Source organism: Arachis stenosperma, chromosome 5, assembly GCF_014773155.1.
Source record: "Arachis stenosperma cultivar V10309 chromosome 5, arast.V10309.gnm1.PFL2, whole genome shotgun sequence".
NCBI lineage: Eukaryota > Viridiplantae > Streptophyta > Magnoliopsida > Fabales > Fabaceae > Arachis > Arachis stenosperma.
Window position 1 is genome coordinate 30,657,249 of NC_080381.1, and position 19,199 is coordinate 30,676,447.

Sequence of the window (19,199 nt, forward strand, 5' to 3'; positions counted from 1 at the left end):
CATTATGTATTTATAAATATATATATGTTATCTAATTTATTTTTAATATGTATTTTATATTTAAATTTATATTCTATACAAATAACTAATTTAATACGTAATTTTTTATATACACATAATATAATTGATATAAAATATAAAAAATTCTATTAATAAACTATAATAATATTATAATAATATTTTTATATATACAATTTTTTTTAAATATTGACCCAACTTTGATTTTTTGTTGGATATAATCCATTTTGTATGTAATCTAAATTTGTGAGAAACATTACAAGAGGGTCGAAATCGCCAATACATCAAACCCAAATAAAGGGGCGAATTGCAGCTGTTCCAAAAAATAAAAAAATTTACCGTGAGAAATAGAGACCCAACTTGAGGAGTATTTTGAAGCATTTAAAGTAAAACGGTAAGAACGCTGAAATTCATTTTTTTTATTTTCTGTACAAATTACCTCCTTCGTATGTCAAGTCGCCTCCATCATATATCAACTCGCTCCCACCATCTAACATCTATCAATTCGCCTCTTTCATTTTATTTTATTAAAACAAATAAAACTCCCTACGCCTGTGCAGTAATCAGCCCTCCCGTCTTCCAGCCTTTTTTAACTGTTTTTGGTTAGTCCACAGCGATTTGTGCCTCTGTCCAATATTCGAGTAAAACACCAATTCACCTTATAAAATAGAGAATAACACTAAAAGCACTCCAATATTAAAAAAATGAGCCTATATATATACATTTAATTACGGAATTCTATCTTAACAAAAATAATTATTTTTTATCTCTTTTATTTTTTTGAATCTTCTTTGTCTGATTCTTGTGTTTCGTGAACGATCCGTTTCATCAATCAACATTCTCTTCTGTCTTCACCTTTGGCGCCCGCCGAAGCCTTCTCCCCCATCATTGGCGATTATCTTCTTCTCTAATCCCTGTCTTGTTCCAATTGCATATTCTATTTAAACTTTGCACCACTTTTTTTTTATTTTTCCATCTATTCGGATTAGAACTTAGAAGACAAAAGCATTTCACAGTTTGTTTAAATTTTAAAACTTTAAGTGGATCTGTGCCAATTGCTATTTTTGATATTTGTTCTCCCTTACTTTACTCTTTTCATTGTCCTAATTTATATTAAAAACAGAATCTTTAGTTCAATCGAAACCGTGATTATGGCTAATGATATTTGTTTCAAGTGTCCAATATTGTGATTAATGCAAATTTGTTGTGAGCAGGAGAGTGAGAAGAGCAAAAAGGGGGCAAATAATTTCAAATGGAATTAGCTGATAGAGCAGTTGGATTTCTACTAACTTAGCTCATCAATATTCACTTATTATACATTCTGGGTTTAATCTTGGTTAGTACTATTACCTAACTCATATAATTAAAATCAAGTTACCTTGCTATTATTGCCTTCAAAATTTCAACTTGCTAGTAGGAGTAGCTTGTGTCTTGATGTTTACTTTTGGTGTTTAATTTTCAGCCATTTGTAGATGGTGATCACTTTGTGCACAAGTATTTCTTGCCTCAAGAGTATGCCATACTAATACCGGTTTCAGCTGGTGTTGCAATTCTTTGCTTCTTGTGCATATTTATTGGATTGGTCATGCTCAAATCAAGAAAGAAGAAGCCTTAATTGTTGTATGTTTTGGAGGTTATTTAGTTGTCCTTTTTAATGTAACTAGTGTTCTTTTTTGTGAAGGCAATTAGTGTTTTTTTATCATAAAATGAGAATAAATTTATTGCTTTATAACTTATAAGAGTTCAATGTTATTATCCTATGACTATGAGTGTTCAAAATAGAGAAGTACATCAAGATCATTTTTTTTGCAAAAAAATAAAAAAAGAAAACTTAAGATGTGCTTGTGTGTTGAGATTTTGGAGAAGGGAAGATATTGAAGTGAAAAGTTTGACAAGTAAAGTAGAATCATAGTCACCCTTCAAACCATTCACTTTTGTCCCTTCTCCCAGACCTTAATTTACAAACAACCCTCTAAGAGTATATTTTCATTGAGGGGGTAAAAATGTGGTGAAGGTTTTCATGGATGAGCTATGTGTAACTTTTTGCATCAATATTATCCATGAAAATATACTTTATGTTAACAACTTTTAGAAGCAAAATGTTGCCAACCGTAGAGATTTTGGGGAGGAATTAAGTGAGAGAACATAAGATGAGAAGACACCACATCCAACTCAAAATCTTAAGATGTCAAGTTAATGGGTCTCTCATCTTATAAACTTCTCACTCTTCCTTGCTTTTTTTGATTGAGATTAACTTCAACACTTCTCACACTTGCAATACTAATACAAAAGTCACCTCAATTGCCGTAGCTGAGGGTACAGAAACACTTGAAGTTTTGAAGTAGGTTTTCCTTGCAATTCAAGAATTATGTTTCTGATGGATGTTAGCTATTTGGTGGTATCTGATAAACCCCATTTTTAGGGCTTATCTTATGCTTGATTTAGGGGATTTTATAACCCTTTACCCATATTTATGCAATGAAATAGCATGGTTTTGTATATTCTCCTTTAATTGTGCTTAAGAGTGAAAACATGCTTTTTAGGTCTTAAAATAAATAAATTTAATTCACCTTGATTCCATTAGATGCCTTGATATGTTTGTTAAGTGATTTAAGGTTTAGGAGGCAAAGATTGAATCAAGGGAATGAAGAAAGAAGCATGAAAAGTTGGAGAACTCATGAAGAAATGAAAGAACCGGAAAGCTGTCAAGCCGACCTCTTCGCACTTAAACGACCATAACTTGAGCTACAGAGGTCCAAATGATGCGGTTCCAGTTAGGTTAGAAAGCTAACATTTGGGGATTCGAAACGATATAAGATTTGCCATAGTTGCTACACATATGGTGGCGCGCACGCGCATAGTACGCGCACGCGCAGTTGCTGCCACCTGGTTCACTTAAAACAAAACATGGCCAGCGAATTCTAAAGCCTTGTGGGCCCAATCCAACTCATTTCTGATGCTATTTAACCCAAGGAATGAAGAGGAAAATACATGTTAGTTACCATTAGTTCATTTACACATATTAGGATTAGTTTAGAAGTAGTTTCTAGAGAGAGAAGCTCTCACTTCTCTCTAGGATTAGGATTAGTATTAGTTCTTAGATCTAGGTTTTAATCTTTGCTTTCTTCTACTTCTACCTTTCAATTCTTTGTTGTTACATTCATCTTCCTCTATTCTTTTGTTGTAACTTCCTTTATGTTGTTCTTATACTTTGTTGTAGATCCACTTTTGTTCCTTCCTTTCTCTTTCAATTCAATTCAAGGTAAATCATAATAATTGTGTTCCTTTTGATTTGTGTTGTTAATTCCTTTCAATAATTGTTGTTAGATTTTGTTCTTGTTGTTGATTTACTATGTTTTCCTTTTATGCCTTCCAAGTGTTTGATGAAATGCTTGGTTGGATTTTAGAGTAGGATTTTATACTCTTGGCTTGGAAAGGTAACTTAGGACCTCTTGAGTTACTAATGTCCAAGTGATTGATGATTGGGAGCCATTGACTCTAGTTCTCACTAATTGAATTAGTGGAGAGTTAGGACTTATGGACTAGGATTGATATAGCTCATTTGACTTTCCTTTACTACTAGTTAGAGGATGATTTAATGAGATTAATCCTTGCCAATTCTCATATTGTGGTTAGTGATTAGGATAGAGATCCTTGACCACCAACCCTTGCCAAGACCTTTTTAGCCATTAGTTTACTTTTTTGCCATTTATCTTTCATGTTTCTTATCAAAACCCCAAAATAACTCATAACCAATAACAAGACACTTTATTGTAATTCCTAGGGAGAACGACCTAAGGTTTGAATACTTCGGTTTATAAAATTAGGGGTTTGTTACTTGTGACAAACAATCTTTTGTATGAAAGGGTTATTGTTGGTTTAGAAACTATACTTTACAACGAAATTTTATTAGTGAAATTCTAAACCGTCAAAAATCCAATCATCAGTATCCTGATATAATTTGCTTGGAATAACATGGGTTGTTTGATTTGGAATTATATATTCTTATTCTCTCTTCTTTATCACTATTTAAAGTTTCAGTGGTTTCTCGCAGAAAAAGTTTTTATTAGCTATTTACATGATTTTATTGCTTGTGCTCTTCTTCTTGGGCATGCTGAATAAGTTATATTTAGGTGAACAATATGATTTAATTTTCCGATGCTTGTGAGTAGGGGTGGCAACATATACCCTATCTGCGGGTATCCAATTCGATCCCATCCGATCGGGTAGGGTTGTCAATCCGATCTGCAGCGGGTAGGGTAGGGTACGGGTTGGATTCTCGTGCAGGTCGGGTAGGGTGTGAGTTGAGCCTCAACCCTACCCGACCAACCCACACCCTATATATGTATATGTTATATATTTATATAAAAATATGTTTCAAGTGGATGTTGAATCAAAGACCTCTCACTAAATGTAAAAGATCCTTAGCCACTAAAAAAAGATCATTAATTGATAATTTAATATTTTTTTTACATAAAAGTCAGTTCTATTTTAAATTATCATGAAGTTATATAATAATTTTGCATCTTTTTTATAACCCGCGGGTAAGGTCGGGTACTCGCAGGTTGAGAGCGGGTAGAGTTAGGGTTGGAATATTCTCAACCCGTAGGTAGGATATGATTGAGTTTATATAAAAATCTCAACCCGCGAGTAGGGTTAGGGTTAGCTTCAAACCCTACCCTACCCTACCCGTTGCGACCCCTACTTGTGAGGAGCCGCCGGTTGCCTTTTCATCGCTCTTTTCGCCTCTCTCTCCATTACAAGCCTTCATGCATTCACCAACTCCATGACCATAACATGAACATGAATCACAACATATTCAATGGCATACTTAATATCATTAATAATAATATTTCTAGTGAAACCAACTTTGATTGGTTGAGTGATCAACTCACTCGTTCGCTTAAACAAGTGTTGAGAGTTCGAATCCTGCATTGTGCATGCAGTAATCCATTGGACAGCGATAGACCTTTAAATAGAGATCAGATCCGCAACTGATTAGTTCTTGACCTGTCAAAATAGAAAATACCGTAAACAACCAAAAAACCAAAAAAATATTTTTAGTGACAAACAATCCTAAATCAATTTGGGAACAAACACTGGCATACTTTCCCCCTTCCGCCAATTTGGTTGCCAAGTCTACCTTTGATGGGTTTACTTATTGCCATTGTAACACATAGCCTAGTTTGAGTAAGCAGCTTAATTAAGTTCTTTTTGAAAATATAGCTTAAACAATAAATATTTATATTAAAAATAATTTATAAATAAGTTATTTTGTATTTGGTTTTTTAATTCTAAAAGTATCTATTTTAATAGAAAAATGATAAAAATCTTTTTATTATGAGAGAAGTCATTTTTTTAATTTCTTTATAAATACTAAAATAATTTTTTAAAAAAATACAATTTAATTTTAAAATTGTACCAGATATTAATATTATACTTTTTCATAACTTAAAAAAAAAATCACTTATCAAGTTATTCAAACGAACCCATATTATAGCTCCCTCTTGGTAACACCAAATAGGCAAACTTGTGATTGTGGGTTTGTGACCCATATTAACGTAGAACCAAAGGAGTTCTCGCTGGTTCTGTAAACATCACTCCGGAGGTACAAGATCGTTTTGCTTTCTTTTTACCGGTGTAAAAAACTAAAAATAATAGTTTAATTTATTTTTGGGCTTTTTTTATTCGGTCAAATAGATGAGATAATTCTCCATTTTTTTTTGGGTCAAGTACCCCTTAAACACACATCCCTTTCCTTTTCTAATAGATTCCATATATCAACTTTCTAAACATATCTAGGATTTGAATCCAGGGCACTTTTTAGCAAGGGAAATATAGTTGCCACTAAGCCAAACCTTGTGGTGCCATAACCCTCAACTTTAAACACTACAAACTTACCCATACCTCACTCACGCACACAATATTTAAAGGTTTAGGGTTCCATCACTCAGACACATAATACTTAAAAGACTGTTTGGCCTAGCCATGTTTCAAACTTAGATGCACTTGTTGGCTTGTTGTAAGGCTTATATGATGACCACTAGCTTCGTAAAAAAAACATGCTTGTTATTTTTGGGCTCTTTATTTTGCTTTGCTCGCCCTTGAGAAATGGTTTGGTCAGTTATTAAGCTTGTAAGGAAAACTAGCCCAAAATAATGGGCCTGAGAAAAGAAGAAAACATGACCCGAAGCCCAAATTAAGGTTAAGGTTGCAGTGGCAGAGGAAGAAAGAAGAATACAAAGAGAAACAAGAGCGCCATTCAGTCGAAGAAGAGCAATCGTAAGAATGGGATCGAGAACACAGAGATGGAGCGAGCTGGAGGAGGACGACGAGAACCTCGACTTTCTTCTGCCGCCAAAGCAGGTCATAGGCCCCGACCAGAACGGTATCAAGAAGGTCATCGAATACAAGTTCTCCGAAGACGGCAGCAAGGTTAAGATCACCACCACAACACGCACCCGTAAGCTCGCCAACGCTCGCCTCAGCAAGCGCGCCATCGAGCGTCGCTCATGGCCTAAGTTCGGCGACGCCATCCACGAAGACGTCGGTAGCAGGCTCACCATGGTCTCCACCGAAGAGATCCTCCTCGAGCGCCCTAAGCCCCTTGGTCAGTATTTTCTCACTCTATTTTCCAGCGGTTTTAGATTAGTCTGAATAATGTCAGACATAAATATTGTTTCGAGATGTGTTAATTGATGATTTTACGATGAATAAGGACTGTGACCTTGTGAGTATAGCGTAATTTGGTGTTTTACTCTAAGAAAGTACAGTGACCAACTTTTCGTTGGCCAATACTAACCAATTTTAGGGTTTAGAATTTATAATTTAGGTTACAGGTAAGGGGTTTATGATTTAGGGTATAGAATTTATGATATAAAATAATTTGAAAAAAGTTGGTTCCCCAGCATTATTCGAATTCCATGTGTGGTGCCATGGCTTTTTTGTATTTCTAATTTTCTACCATCTAGCATATCCCACTGAACAAGACATAGTTGTTTTTGTTGTTGATTGTGATGTAGGGTGCAATCCAAATTGTTTGTGCCTGCAGTCAAATTGAAGTTTTGATCCCTCTTTAATTTATTTTTTTCTCTTCTGGTATTGGCATTTGAATGAATGTGCTCTACTCTAGAGGATAATTGTTAATAGTTAATACTTTAATAGTTTACATTCATCTTGTACCTGTATCTATTAGACGCTTGTCAAAGCTACGTTTATGTGCATCATCCTGTAGGTGTATGTGTTATCATATTAGGGTTTTGTACTTTGGTTTCGAATTAATATCGACTTTTGCAACTTCTTAACAGGTGCCAAAACTGAGGAACCAAAGGCTACTGGTGATTCATTAGGTCAGAAAGGTGCTGTTCTTATGGTCTGTAGGACTTGTGGGAAGAAGGGTGACCACTGGACTTCAAGGTGCCCCTACAAGGATCTTGCTCCACCGTCAGAGGGATTTGTCGACAAGCCTCCAACATCTGATGCTGCAGCTGCTGTTCCTGGTTCAACAAAGGGAGCATATGTGCCTCCTGGAATGAGAGCCGGTGCGGAGAGAACTGGATCGGACATGCGGCGCAGGAATGATGAGAACTCTGTGAGGGTCACTAACTTATCGGAGGACACAAGAGAGCCTGATTTGCTCGAACTGTTCCGCCCATTTGGTGCAGTGAGCAGAGTCTATGTTGCTATTGATCAAAAGACGGGCATGAGCAGAGGATTTGGATTTGTTAACTTTGTAAACAGAGAAGATGCACAGAGAGCAATTAACAAGCTCAATGGATATGGATATGACAATCTCATCCTCAGAGTTGAATGGGCTACCCCCAGGACAAACTAGATTCTTCTTTGTTTTCTGCCTCTTCCTTTGAATGGTCTCTTGAAATTTTCCCTAAATTTTTGCAAGAGAATTGTATTGTCTCATCCTTTGAGATTTTTAATTATTTTTAAATTAAAGTGAACTCCAATTCAAAATCAGTTGCCATGATGAGAGAAGAGTTGTTTGCTTGGTTGCCTGATGAAAATCATATAACTAAAGTTTGATGGCCATGTTTCACTTCCGGTTGATACGACCACCATTTTTTGAGTTAAATATGAAAATTAGAAAATAATAATTGGACAATCCATATTTGTATTGTCAAATAAGGATTTGATATATCTTGCCATTTCCAACTGGATCACTTATCAGTTTCTTAAGCTATATTTTCACGGAATTACAGTTTCTATTTTGTATTCAACGATGTATATGCAAGCAAAATTTTATTCAGAAACTGTTGGTTGATAAAATTCAGATGGAATTATAAAAAATTTACATTTGAAAGCCAAAATTGTTGATAAGGCTAAAATCCAAGATGGAACATGAGTGCAACTTAGTGCATAAGCTTCATTCCTTCATTCTCCTTAGCTCATTAGTATTAACTATTAACAATTAAACATAGTATAACAGGGTGCATTAGTAAAATGTGGGTTTTTATTAATGTGAGGTTTTTTTTTTTTGGTGACTTTATTAATGTGAGGTTGATCAAGTTAGTGAGCATCTTAATTTCTTAATCTATATATCTCAAGTTCAAGGATCTCTTTTTATGATGGACCACGTTTTAAATATAAGTGATGAGTCCGGTTCAGAAAAGGAAGGAAAAAAAAAAAGAGAGCGAGAGAATTTATCGGAACACTAGCATGCTTTGGATCCACTGATCCACATGAAAATATTCATATACAACATGGAATGGTTAATTTTGTGTTTAAAAAAAAAAAGATAAAGAAAAACAAATAATAATGTGGCCGAGATGGCGATATGGCCTTCTCTAGTAAGGACTTATCAATGACTAGTGCTTACAATTTTTGTGTAAAAAAATAAAAAAAATGTTTTTTTTTTTTTTTTCTAATACAGAAAGTGTGCATGTGTGTGAAGGAGAAGGACCCTCCCCAAGAAGAGTACAAACCTTGGTATGTGCACTCTCTCTCTCTCTCTTCGCAAATTCTCTTTCTGGGTTGTACCATCCATGGCTTCCTTCGTTGAATCCGGTTGGCAGGTTCTGTCTTTTTCCTACATTTCACTTCATTCATTCGTTCGTTGATAAAGATCTCAACTTTGAACGCACCTCATAATTTTTACAATGTGCCCATTTAGAATTGGTGTTTGTTTCTTTTTCAAGGTTTGACTCTTTTTTACATATTTGAACTTTGTTTTTCCTTCTTTCTTTTTTGATTTTTTCCCTGTGTGATTGCAGTTTTTGATCACGCATTTCAGTGACTTTCAATTGGCATGTTTTGGGAGTTTCTTTCTGCATGAGAGCGTTTTCTTCTTATCTGGACTTCCATTTGTTTGGTTCGAAAGAGCTGGATGGCTCAGCAACTATAAGATTCAGGTTTGTCTATATACTTTATATATTTAACTTTTATGATTTATCTATATATGCTTGTTTTCTCTCCTAAGTTGTTAATTGCTTTGTGGATGCTTTCTCAAAGCTCCAAGGATCAATGTAATTTGCTTTGGCAATGGTTGATATATTCCCTATGATAGAGTCATTGTTATTCAGCTATAAAATCAATTTTATGTATTAATTGTGTGATTTATTTATGTCATGTATGCAAGGAAATCAAATGGTTCTAGTTGATGATGATTTCAACCTTTTTGGTTGGTCATTCCTTAGAAAGTTTGTTCTTCCTCATCTGTATCTCCTACATAAGCAAAATTTCAATGCCAAATAGATATATCGTTCTGCATTGTTCTATGTGTTTAAAACAGTGAACATATTATGTTAATCCTCCCGAAAGTGTTCATGTTTTGTCCAGAAGAAATAATTTTTTCACTCTTTCATGAATAGTAAGAGATGAATTTGTCAATTTAAAGGCCAGTGTTTTTGTTCTTCATATGTTTCAATTTCGTTAGGAATGAGATTGGGAGTTTACTTTAATATGATCATTTTTTCTTGTTGATTTGAATAGGAGAAACTTAAATATGCAGCTTCTAAGATCTCTTTCTCTTTTCCCATTTTTGTCTTGGGAAGCTTGGTCTGTTAGATTTGAAAACTTCATTATTGCTTGCTTTCATCCAGGGGAAAAATAATAGCCCTGCAGCTCAGGAGAAATGTATCGTTCGCTTAATACTGTACCATTTTGGTGTCAATCTACCAGTCGTGATTTTTTCATATCCTGTGTTCAAATATATGGGCATGCGAAGTAGTCTTCCATTGCCATCCTGGTACTTTTTTTTCTTCAGAGCACTTTCAATACTAATGACATTGGAGCTCCATGATAGGAGCAATATATGTAGAAATTTCTAATATATATCTTCGCTAAGCTTACAAAGAAAATATTCATTTGATTTTGCAGGAATGTAATTCTAACACAAATAATCTTTTACTTCATTTTGGAGGATTTTGTATTTTACTGGGGTCACAGGGTATTGCACACAAAATGGCTGTACAAGCATGTGCACAGTGTTCATCATGAGTGAGTATTATCTGTGTTTTGCAGTTGGTTTGTTCAATCTACTCCCTCCATTGGTTTTTATTTATCACGAATTCATCGTTACTGTTTTAGTACATCCTTGAATCAACATATATGGATACAACTTATTCACAGACATTAATCCAATTCCAAAAACAGCAGTCATAGATAAAAGAAAACAGATCACATAGAGTATTTCTTGTAAGGTTTTTTGTGATGTTCAAATATATCTTTCCATATTCTAAAGGTATGCTACACCGTTTGGACTTACTTCGGAATATGCTCATCCTGCCGAAATACTTTTCCTTGGATTTGCTACCATTATTGGCCCTGCTGTCACAGGGCCACACTTGGTAACTCTATGGTTATGGATGGTTCTGAGAGTCCTGGAGACAGTTGAAGCTCATTGTGGTTACCATTTTCCTTGGAGTCCTTCAAATTTCTTTCCATTATATGGGGGGTAAGCATCAAGTTCTTTCTCCTTCACTATATAACAATGGTTTAGTTTAGTTTCAGTATCATGCTAGCCATTGCTAAAATTTGCATGATCTCTTTTAGATCTGATTTCCATGACTATCATCACCGATTGCTTTATACCAAGTCCGGAAACTACTCGTCAACTTTTACCTACATGGACTGGTATGATATTTTGCTAAATGTATTATTAAATTTCCTTGAAGGATGAACAAGCTTTTCCTTTTAGGTATACAGTTCCACTAATAATACTGTGTGATCTATTCTTTATATCAGGATATTTGGAACAGATATAGGGTATAGAAAGTTGAAAGCATTGAAGAGAGCCACAGTTGAAAACAATCAATGTAACAAAATTTATGAATGAACATTGAACGAGATCAGAATGTGCATATCCATTTTCCACGGCATACGTCTTGCCGCCCTTGTCTGGTACCTGTTCTGTTGTTCATATGGAACATTTTCTTTAAAGACACTTTACACTTGTGCCTATTTTTCAGATGATTATAATGATTTTGGTTTCAATGTTCCAAGTTGTTTTGCTTTCAACTTTGGCTTGTCTGGTAGCCACTTTTAGAACGTCCTTGTCAGCATTAACAACAAAATATGTATTTGTGAAGTATATGGGTGTACTTACTATTTAGCATAAATGTTAGGGTTGGACAATTGAAGGTTGAATTCAATGAAATCTTCAGCATGTGTGCAAGATAATTGCTGTGATTTTTATACGCGAGTGATAAGTAATGTAAGTGAAGTACATATGTATTGGAAGCATTCAATTTGGTCTAATTTCTAGTTTGTTCAATTAGGTAGCGTTTGGTGGAGAGACAGAAACGGAAAGACTGAGATTGAGAGACAGAGATTAAGAGACAGAGATTGAAATAAATCTCAATATTCTGTTTGGTGTAAAGTGGGAGACAGAAATTGAAACAAAAATGAAATTCTAATTTAATTCGTACAAAGGATAAAATTGAAATTAATTAATTGAAATGAAGGTATTTTATGTATAAAATGTTATTAAAGTTTCAGTTTTTATTTTTAAAAATTTTAGTCCCCTATGTCCCAACTTTTTGAAAGTACTGAAATACTAAAATTTTAGGGACAGAGACAGAAATTTTAGTACCAGTCTGAACTAACAAACATGATACTGAGTTTCAGTCTCGTAATTTCTGTCTCAGTACCTCAAAACAAACGCTACTTTAGAGACTAGAGTATAAGTAAATTTCGTTGCTAATTTTCATTTTATCTACTTTTTTATGTGATCCGAGGATGAATGGTGAAATTCATAACATCTTCTACACACATCTCATAAAATTCTCTAATATTATGCCCAATATTTCTTGATTTATCATATTTACACTAATCTTCATTAGTAGTGTTATGGAAATTAGTTGCCAAAATCTCTTCTTTCTTACACCTTGAGAATCTCTTAACAGAAGATAATATGAAAAACCAAGGCAAGAAATAGAGAAAATTCTTCTTTAATTCATGAACTCTAAAATGCAACAGAGAATATCTGTTCCTAACTTCTCTATAAAATCCTAATAACGAGAATTATATTATTTTATTTTATTTATCTTAAAATCTGTATCTCCTATTTATAGGTTACACAGAGTATCATGGTAATTTTGCTACATTTACAACAAAAAATGGAAAGAATACAATTCTAAACTGGTCTCCAAATTTTTTTTGAGTGGTCGTTTTACTCTCAAATTGTTATTTAATATCCGGTAGTTCAACTTCAAATTGTGACACATATCAAATCTTTTTTTTAGTTAGTTTAGAGTGAGACTAAAATGTTTCTTTTTGTAAGTTTAAGGACTAATTTGTTTTACAATTTGAAATTTTAATGATTAACATCTAATAAACAAAAACTAGTGTACGTACTCGTACTAAAAACAGAAAATGTTTATTTTCTTATATTTATGTCTTGAATATGTTTTTAAAGAAAATTTATCATGAATGTATTTAATTTATATAAAATAATTTTACATTTTTTTTGTCATTTATACAAATACCAAATGATGGTATAAAAAAAATCATAATAATAATAATAATAGTAATATATTAATTATACCTTCAATATCTTGTATATGTTATAGAACTTTATCCAGAGTATAATAATTTAACTAATATATATTTTGTTTAATGATTATTCTATTTTATTTCTTTCATTACTTGTAGTCATAATAAAAAGTTATTTTATTTACAATTTTGTATAAAATAAATTTTGGAAATATTTAATATTGTTAAAAATATTCTTTTTTTTAGTAGTTGTATGCTCTTAGAATATCCATACGAGAGAAAATAAAGAGCATTAAAATAAAATTACGCCCAATACATTAGAAAACAAAATCTCAAAATAACTATCTAAAATAAACTAATCATGAGATTAACGTATTTATCCCTTAAAGTGACTCTATGTATTTAATTATAATACTGTTAAGATTAAAAAATATTAATTAATGATATAATAATTTAATTTTCTAAATTAATAACAAATAATTTTGTATGATTGTAATATAATTTATATTTAGTTTAACTAGTAATAAATTAGAATATTATGTTTCTCCTAATAATATAATCAAATATATTTCTACCATTAATTGATTTAAAGCATTATTACATGCATTCTAAATGTTCATACCTTGACCCACAAACATAAAATCAGGTCCAAAAAGAACCGAAGCCCACCTGAAAAGGTGGCCTCATCCACTCTTACTCAACCTCATAGAGGTTGGCACAACAAAGGTAGGCCGGACCTACTTATTTAAACAATTAACTAACCCCTAAGATATCTCTCACTTTTTTAGAAGGGAGATATCACCAACTTTCTTAGAAAAAGGGAACAGTTATCTACCAATAAAGGTGAAAATACTTTATAAAGTGGTTACCCATCCTTCTATAAATTCACTGACACTTTCAGGTATATTTCAGACCCAATCTACTAAAAACCTGTCTATAGCCTTTGCTAATTTAAGCATCGGAGTCTCTTGCAGGTACCACCCGCACCTCCTCATAAGAAACTCAGACGGCATGCCTCGGCACCAGCACAAGTCAGATGCTGCCTCAGAAGGAATCTGGACCTCACGTTCAGGCCCAAAACACCGTTTCAGGTAACTCCTAAAACATTGGTGCCGTTGCTGGGGACCTGGAAGTCTACACCTACATATGGCGGACAATCAATTTTAAGATGGTCATACAGCATCCAAATCGAAACCAAAGCCTTACAACAATGACCGATACTTGCATTGCGTTACCCCCACTACGGGAAAAAACAAGCCCCTTCATGGGGAAGGAACATCAGGAAACCCCATCCACGATGAATTCACTTAGAAGTCCACTCGCTGGAGGCAGAGAAACCTCCTCATCCGACGGAGATATTAGGACTAGTACATGGACATCGTGGTCGATTGGAACAACTCAAGCAGGAGGCTGAAAGACACCGAGAAGAAGAAATGGAATTACGAAAAGAAGTACACCGACGGAGAAAGCTAGAGGAAAAGCTCTTAAAGTTAGAGGCTGACCTTCAAAATCAGAGCCATCAGACAGATCAGTCCGTTCGTTGAAGAAATCATGCGAGCTAAGGTTCCCAAAAACTTTAAAACCCTTTACATGGATCTCTATGACGGGATGACCGACCCAAAACATCATCTTAGCAACTTTAAAAGTCAGATATACCTAGCTGATGCGTCCGATGCAACTCGTTGCAAGGCCTTCCCGATAATACTAAGCAAAGTTGTGATGAAATGGTTTGACAACTTACCACCCAAGTTGGTAACTTGCTTTGATGACCTGGCAAGGAAGTTCCTTACCTAATTTTCAATACAGAAAGATAAAGTCAAGCATGCTCTAAGCCTGCTGCGGTCAAACAAGAGGTCGGAGAGATCTTTCGAGATTATATAGAGAGATTCAACAAAGCTTGTTTGAAAATACAAAATTTACCTCCTGAAGCAGTAATAATGGGTTTGGTTAATGGTCTTAGAGAATGGCCGTTCTCTCAATCAATATCTAAGCGACATCTGACTTCCGTGTACGAAGTACAAGAGCGGGCAGAAAAGTACATCAATATAGAGGAGAATTTCTGACTTAGAGAACCTTCCCAAGCTCAAATCCTTCTTACCAAGCTTGGGATAAGGAGAAGAGACTACGAAAAATGAAGAGTATAACTCGGAGAAACTACGAAGATATCACAATTACACCTCACTCTAAGTATCTCTTGTTGATGTTTACAGAGGGATATGTCACACTGAAAAGCTTCCACCTCCTCGCCCCATCAAGCACAAGAAAGCTGGAAGTCGGACAAAATATTGTGAGTACCACAAGATATATGGGCATTCTAATAATAATTTTTATGACTTAAAGAATGTCATAGAAAAGTTGGTCAGGGAAGGTCGGCTAAAAAGGTACCTGGCTGAAAGGTCGAGCAACCAAAAGAAAAGGTAAAGAAATGACGATAATAATGAGATCGACCCCCACAAACTCCTAAGAAGCATATACATATGATAAATGGAGGATTTGCAGGAGGGGAAATCACTAAATCCTCACGTAAAAGGCATCTTAAAGAAGTATATTAAGTTGGGGACGATAGTCGAGCTCCCGACTTACCAACCATCTCATTCACCAAAGAAGATGCGCAAGGGGTAACACAGGGCCATGACGACCCTGTGGTAATTACAATGATCCTCGTTAATGCCAATAGAATTTTGGTGGATCGAGGAAGTTCGTTCGACATACTGTTTAAGCCCACTTTTGACAAACTCGGGATAGAAGAAAAGGATTTGAAGGCATATCCAAAAACCTTTTTGGGTTAGGGGACATACCGATCTGACCTCTTGGTTTCATCTCGTTATATACCACCTTTGGTAAAGGCACAAGATCAGGACGACGTCATATCCGCTTACAATGCCTTAATAGTTCGAACCACTTTAAACCAACTAGCTGTAGTTGTCTCTACATCCCACCTGTGTATGAAGTTCCTAACTGTAGAAGGAATCGCTACTGTAAAGGGAGACTAGAAGTTGGCAAGAAAGTGTTACAATGAAAGTCTCAACTTAAAAGTCAGTACAAGAGGTTAAGAAGTCAATACTATTGAGCTTGGCAGTGTCTAAGTTTGGGAAGAGCTACGTTCCCAACTTGAAGGAAAGATAGAAAAGCTACAAATCGAAGATCAGGCAGAAAAGACAACGAGTATAGGGGCCAACTTGGAGGAAGGTCTAAAGGCACAACTCATTGATCTCTTATAAAGGAATTCTGATCTCTTTGCCTGGAAAGCCTCTGATATGCTTGGTATAAACCCCGACCTCATGTCACACAAGCTCGCCGTTTATCTAGGTTTTTGACTTGTTCAGGAAAAGCGACAGAAGCTCCGTCTTGAAAGAACATAAGTTGTGGAAGAACAGGTGCAAGCCTTATTAGAAGCTGGGTTTATAAGGGAGGAAAAGTATTCTTTGTGGTTGGCTAATGTAGTCCTTGTAAAAAAACAGAACAGAAAATAGAGGATGTATGTTGATTACACCGACCTCAACAAAGCTTGTCCCAAGGATCCATGCACTCTTCCTAGTATTGATGCCCTGGTTGACTCAGCCTCAGAATATAGATATTTGACCTTCATGGATGCATACTTAGGATACAATCAAATTCCGATGTATAAACCAGACTAAGAAAAGACTTTTTTATTACTCCAAAGGCTAACTATTATTATGTAGTAATGTTTTTCAGACTGAAAAATGCTGGAGCTACATATCAACGACTGATGAATAAGGTATTTTCATCTCACCTTGGAAAACTAATGGAGGTATATGTGGACGATATGCTCGTCAAGACCCGAGATGACTTTTCTCTTTTGACAAATTTATCCGAGGTGTTTTCCACAATAAGGAAGCATGGGATGATGTTAAATCCTTCAAATGCACTTTCGCAGTAGAGGCTGGAAAGTTCTTGGACTTCGTCTTCACTCAAAGAGGCATTGAGGCCAACCTGGACAAATGTACAGTAATATTGGATAGGTTTCTAGCAATATCAGCTCTGAAGTCTCTACTCTTGTTCTCAATACTTAAGAAAGGGAACCAATTTAAATGGACTCAGGAATGTGAACAAGCCTTCTAGAACTTTAAACATTCTTAAGCTAACCCCCAATACTTACTTGAACTGTCCTAAAGGAGGAGCTCATTTTCTACCTAGCAGTAGCAAGTCGTGTTATAGCCTCAGCTTTGGTCCAAGAAGATGAACACGGACAACAACCCATTTACTATGTGAGCAAAGTGCTGTAGGGGGCAAAACTAAACTATCAAAAGATAGAAAAGTTTGCATACGCTCTTATCATCACTTATAGAAGGCTTCGACCTTACTTTCAAGCTCACATTATAAAGGTTCGAACTAATCAACCTATGAACCATATTCTACAGAGGACGTACATTGCAGGAAGGAGGCTACAATAGTCTATAGAACTGTTCGAGTTTGACCTAAGATATAAAACTCGGACAGCCATCAAATCACAGTATTTGGTTGACTTCGTGGCAGAATACACTAAAGTATGGGGAAATCCGTCAACTTGGAATTTGTATGTAAATGGATCATCCAACAAAACTGAAAGTCGAGTAGGAGTTATCATGGAGAATGAAGAAGGAACTCGGATTGAACTATCACTAAAGTTCGAGTTTCCTGCTTCTAACAATCAAGCAGAATATGAAGCTTTGCTTTCTAGCTTGAAGCTGGCTAAAGAGATAGGGGCAGAAAGATTGATAGTGTTTAGTGACTCTCAAGTGATAACTTTCCAAGTTTATGGTACTTATCAAGCTAAAGACCCAACATTAGGAAGTACCTGGAAGAAGCACGGGAACAATTAGCACAGTTCTTGAAAAGAGAAGTCTGACATATAGCTCGAAAATCTAATGCTTGAGCAGATGCCCTCTCTAAATTAGCCAGCACCAAGTCAGGGGGCAACAATAGAAGCATGATCCAGGAACTCTCCACGCACCATAAGTATTGAAGGAAGAAGACAAGTCGAACACAATGACGATATCCAACCAAAGCCTAGGATGGATGACTCCCATAATCAAATATCTTAAATTTGATATCACCCCGAAAGATGAAAAGGAAGCAAGGAGGCTCATAAGTGAAGCACAAAACTATACATTGGTCCACAACGTTCTCTTAAAAGAGGAGTATCCACACCTCTAATAAAGTGTGTCCCAACCTCTAAGACTAAGGAGGTCATGGAAGAAGTTCATAATGGCATATGTGAAAATCACTTAGGAGCATGATCACTAGCCAAGAAAGTAATCTGAGCCGGCTTCTTTTGGCCGACTTTGCAAAGGGATGCGGCTGACTTCATGAAAAAGTGTCCACCTTGTCAAAAATATGCCAACTTTTATGTAGCACCTCCGGAGGAACTTATCAGTGTCACCTCACCTTGGCCATTTACAAAATGGGACCTTGACCTTCTTGGTCCATTTCCACAAGCTCCCAGACAAGTAAAGTACCTCATAGTAGGTATTGATTATTTTACTAAGTGGATCGAGGCAGAACCTTTGGCAACCAATACAGCTCAAAGAAGTCAGAAATTTCTCTATAAAAATATTGTCACCCGGTTTGGAGTTCCACACTCCATCACCACAGACAATGGAACCCAATTCATCGACTCAACCTTTAGTTTTTAGTCTTATTTTCCTTTTAGATCTAGATCTATTTCTTCCTTTGGTTTAATTTTCTTTTTTTCTTTACTTGTTCTAGCATTTTTACTTCTCTTGTAGTTCCCTTATTTTGTTAATTTTAGTTTATGAACTCTTTCGTTGATTTACATTTTCTTTTAATGCAATTTATGATTTCCATGTCTTCTTATCTTTGCTTTAGTTTTCTATTGTTGATTTCTTGCCTTTGTAGTTATAGCTTCCTTTAATTCTTGCAATTTATGATGTTTACCTTTATTGCCTTCTATGTGTTTGATGAAATGTTTCTTTTAGTCATAGCTTAGATTTTTCTCCTCTTGACTTGAGTTGAGTAATTAGTGACACTTGAGTTATCAAACTCTCTTGTTGATTGATAATTGGAAGTTGCTAGTCAATTTAAGTGCCACTAAAGCTAGTCTTTCACTATGAGTTGACTAGGACTTGTGGTCTCAAATTGATATCCACTTGATTTTCCTTCATAATTAGAGGTTAACTAAGTGGAGCAATGGACAATTCTCGTCACAATTGATAAGGATAATAAGGATAGGACTTCTAGTTCCCATACCTTGCTAAGAGCTTCCTTAGTTGTTA

The 19,199-nt window shown here is 35.2% G+C and overlaps 2 protein-coding genes across 2 annotated transcripts; both read left to right on the plus strand.

Annotated features, from left to right (window-relative positions):
- Positions 1-6,261: 6,261 nt before the first annotated feature.
- LOC130979403 (uncharacterized) lies at positions 6,262-7,999 on the plus strand. Its single transcript, XM_057902842.1, has 2 exons — positions 6,262-6,628; positions 7,326-7,999. Exons 1-2 carry the CDS (start codon positions 6,307-6,309, stop codon positions 7,850-7,852), a joined length of 849 nt encoding a protein of 282 aa, XP_057758825.1. The 5' UTR covers positions 6,262-6,306; the 3' UTR covers positions 7,853-7,999.
- Positions 8,000-8,947: 948 nt separating this feature from the next.
- LOC130982478 (methylsterol monooxygenase 2-2-like) lies at positions 8,948-11,680 on the plus strand. Its single transcript, XM_057906495.1, has 7 exons — positions 8,948-9,044; positions 9,243-9,380; positions 10,071-10,216; positions 10,348-10,467; positions 10,712-10,924; positions 11,023-11,103; positions 11,215-11,680. The coding sequence occupies exons 1-7, from the start codon at positions 8,961-8,963 to the stop codon at positions 11,303-11,305; spliced, it is 873 nt and encodes a 290-aa protein (XP_057762478.1). The 5' UTR covers positions 8,948-8,960; the 3' UTR covers positions 11,306-11,680.
- Positions 11,681-19,199: the final 7,519 nt, after the last annotated feature.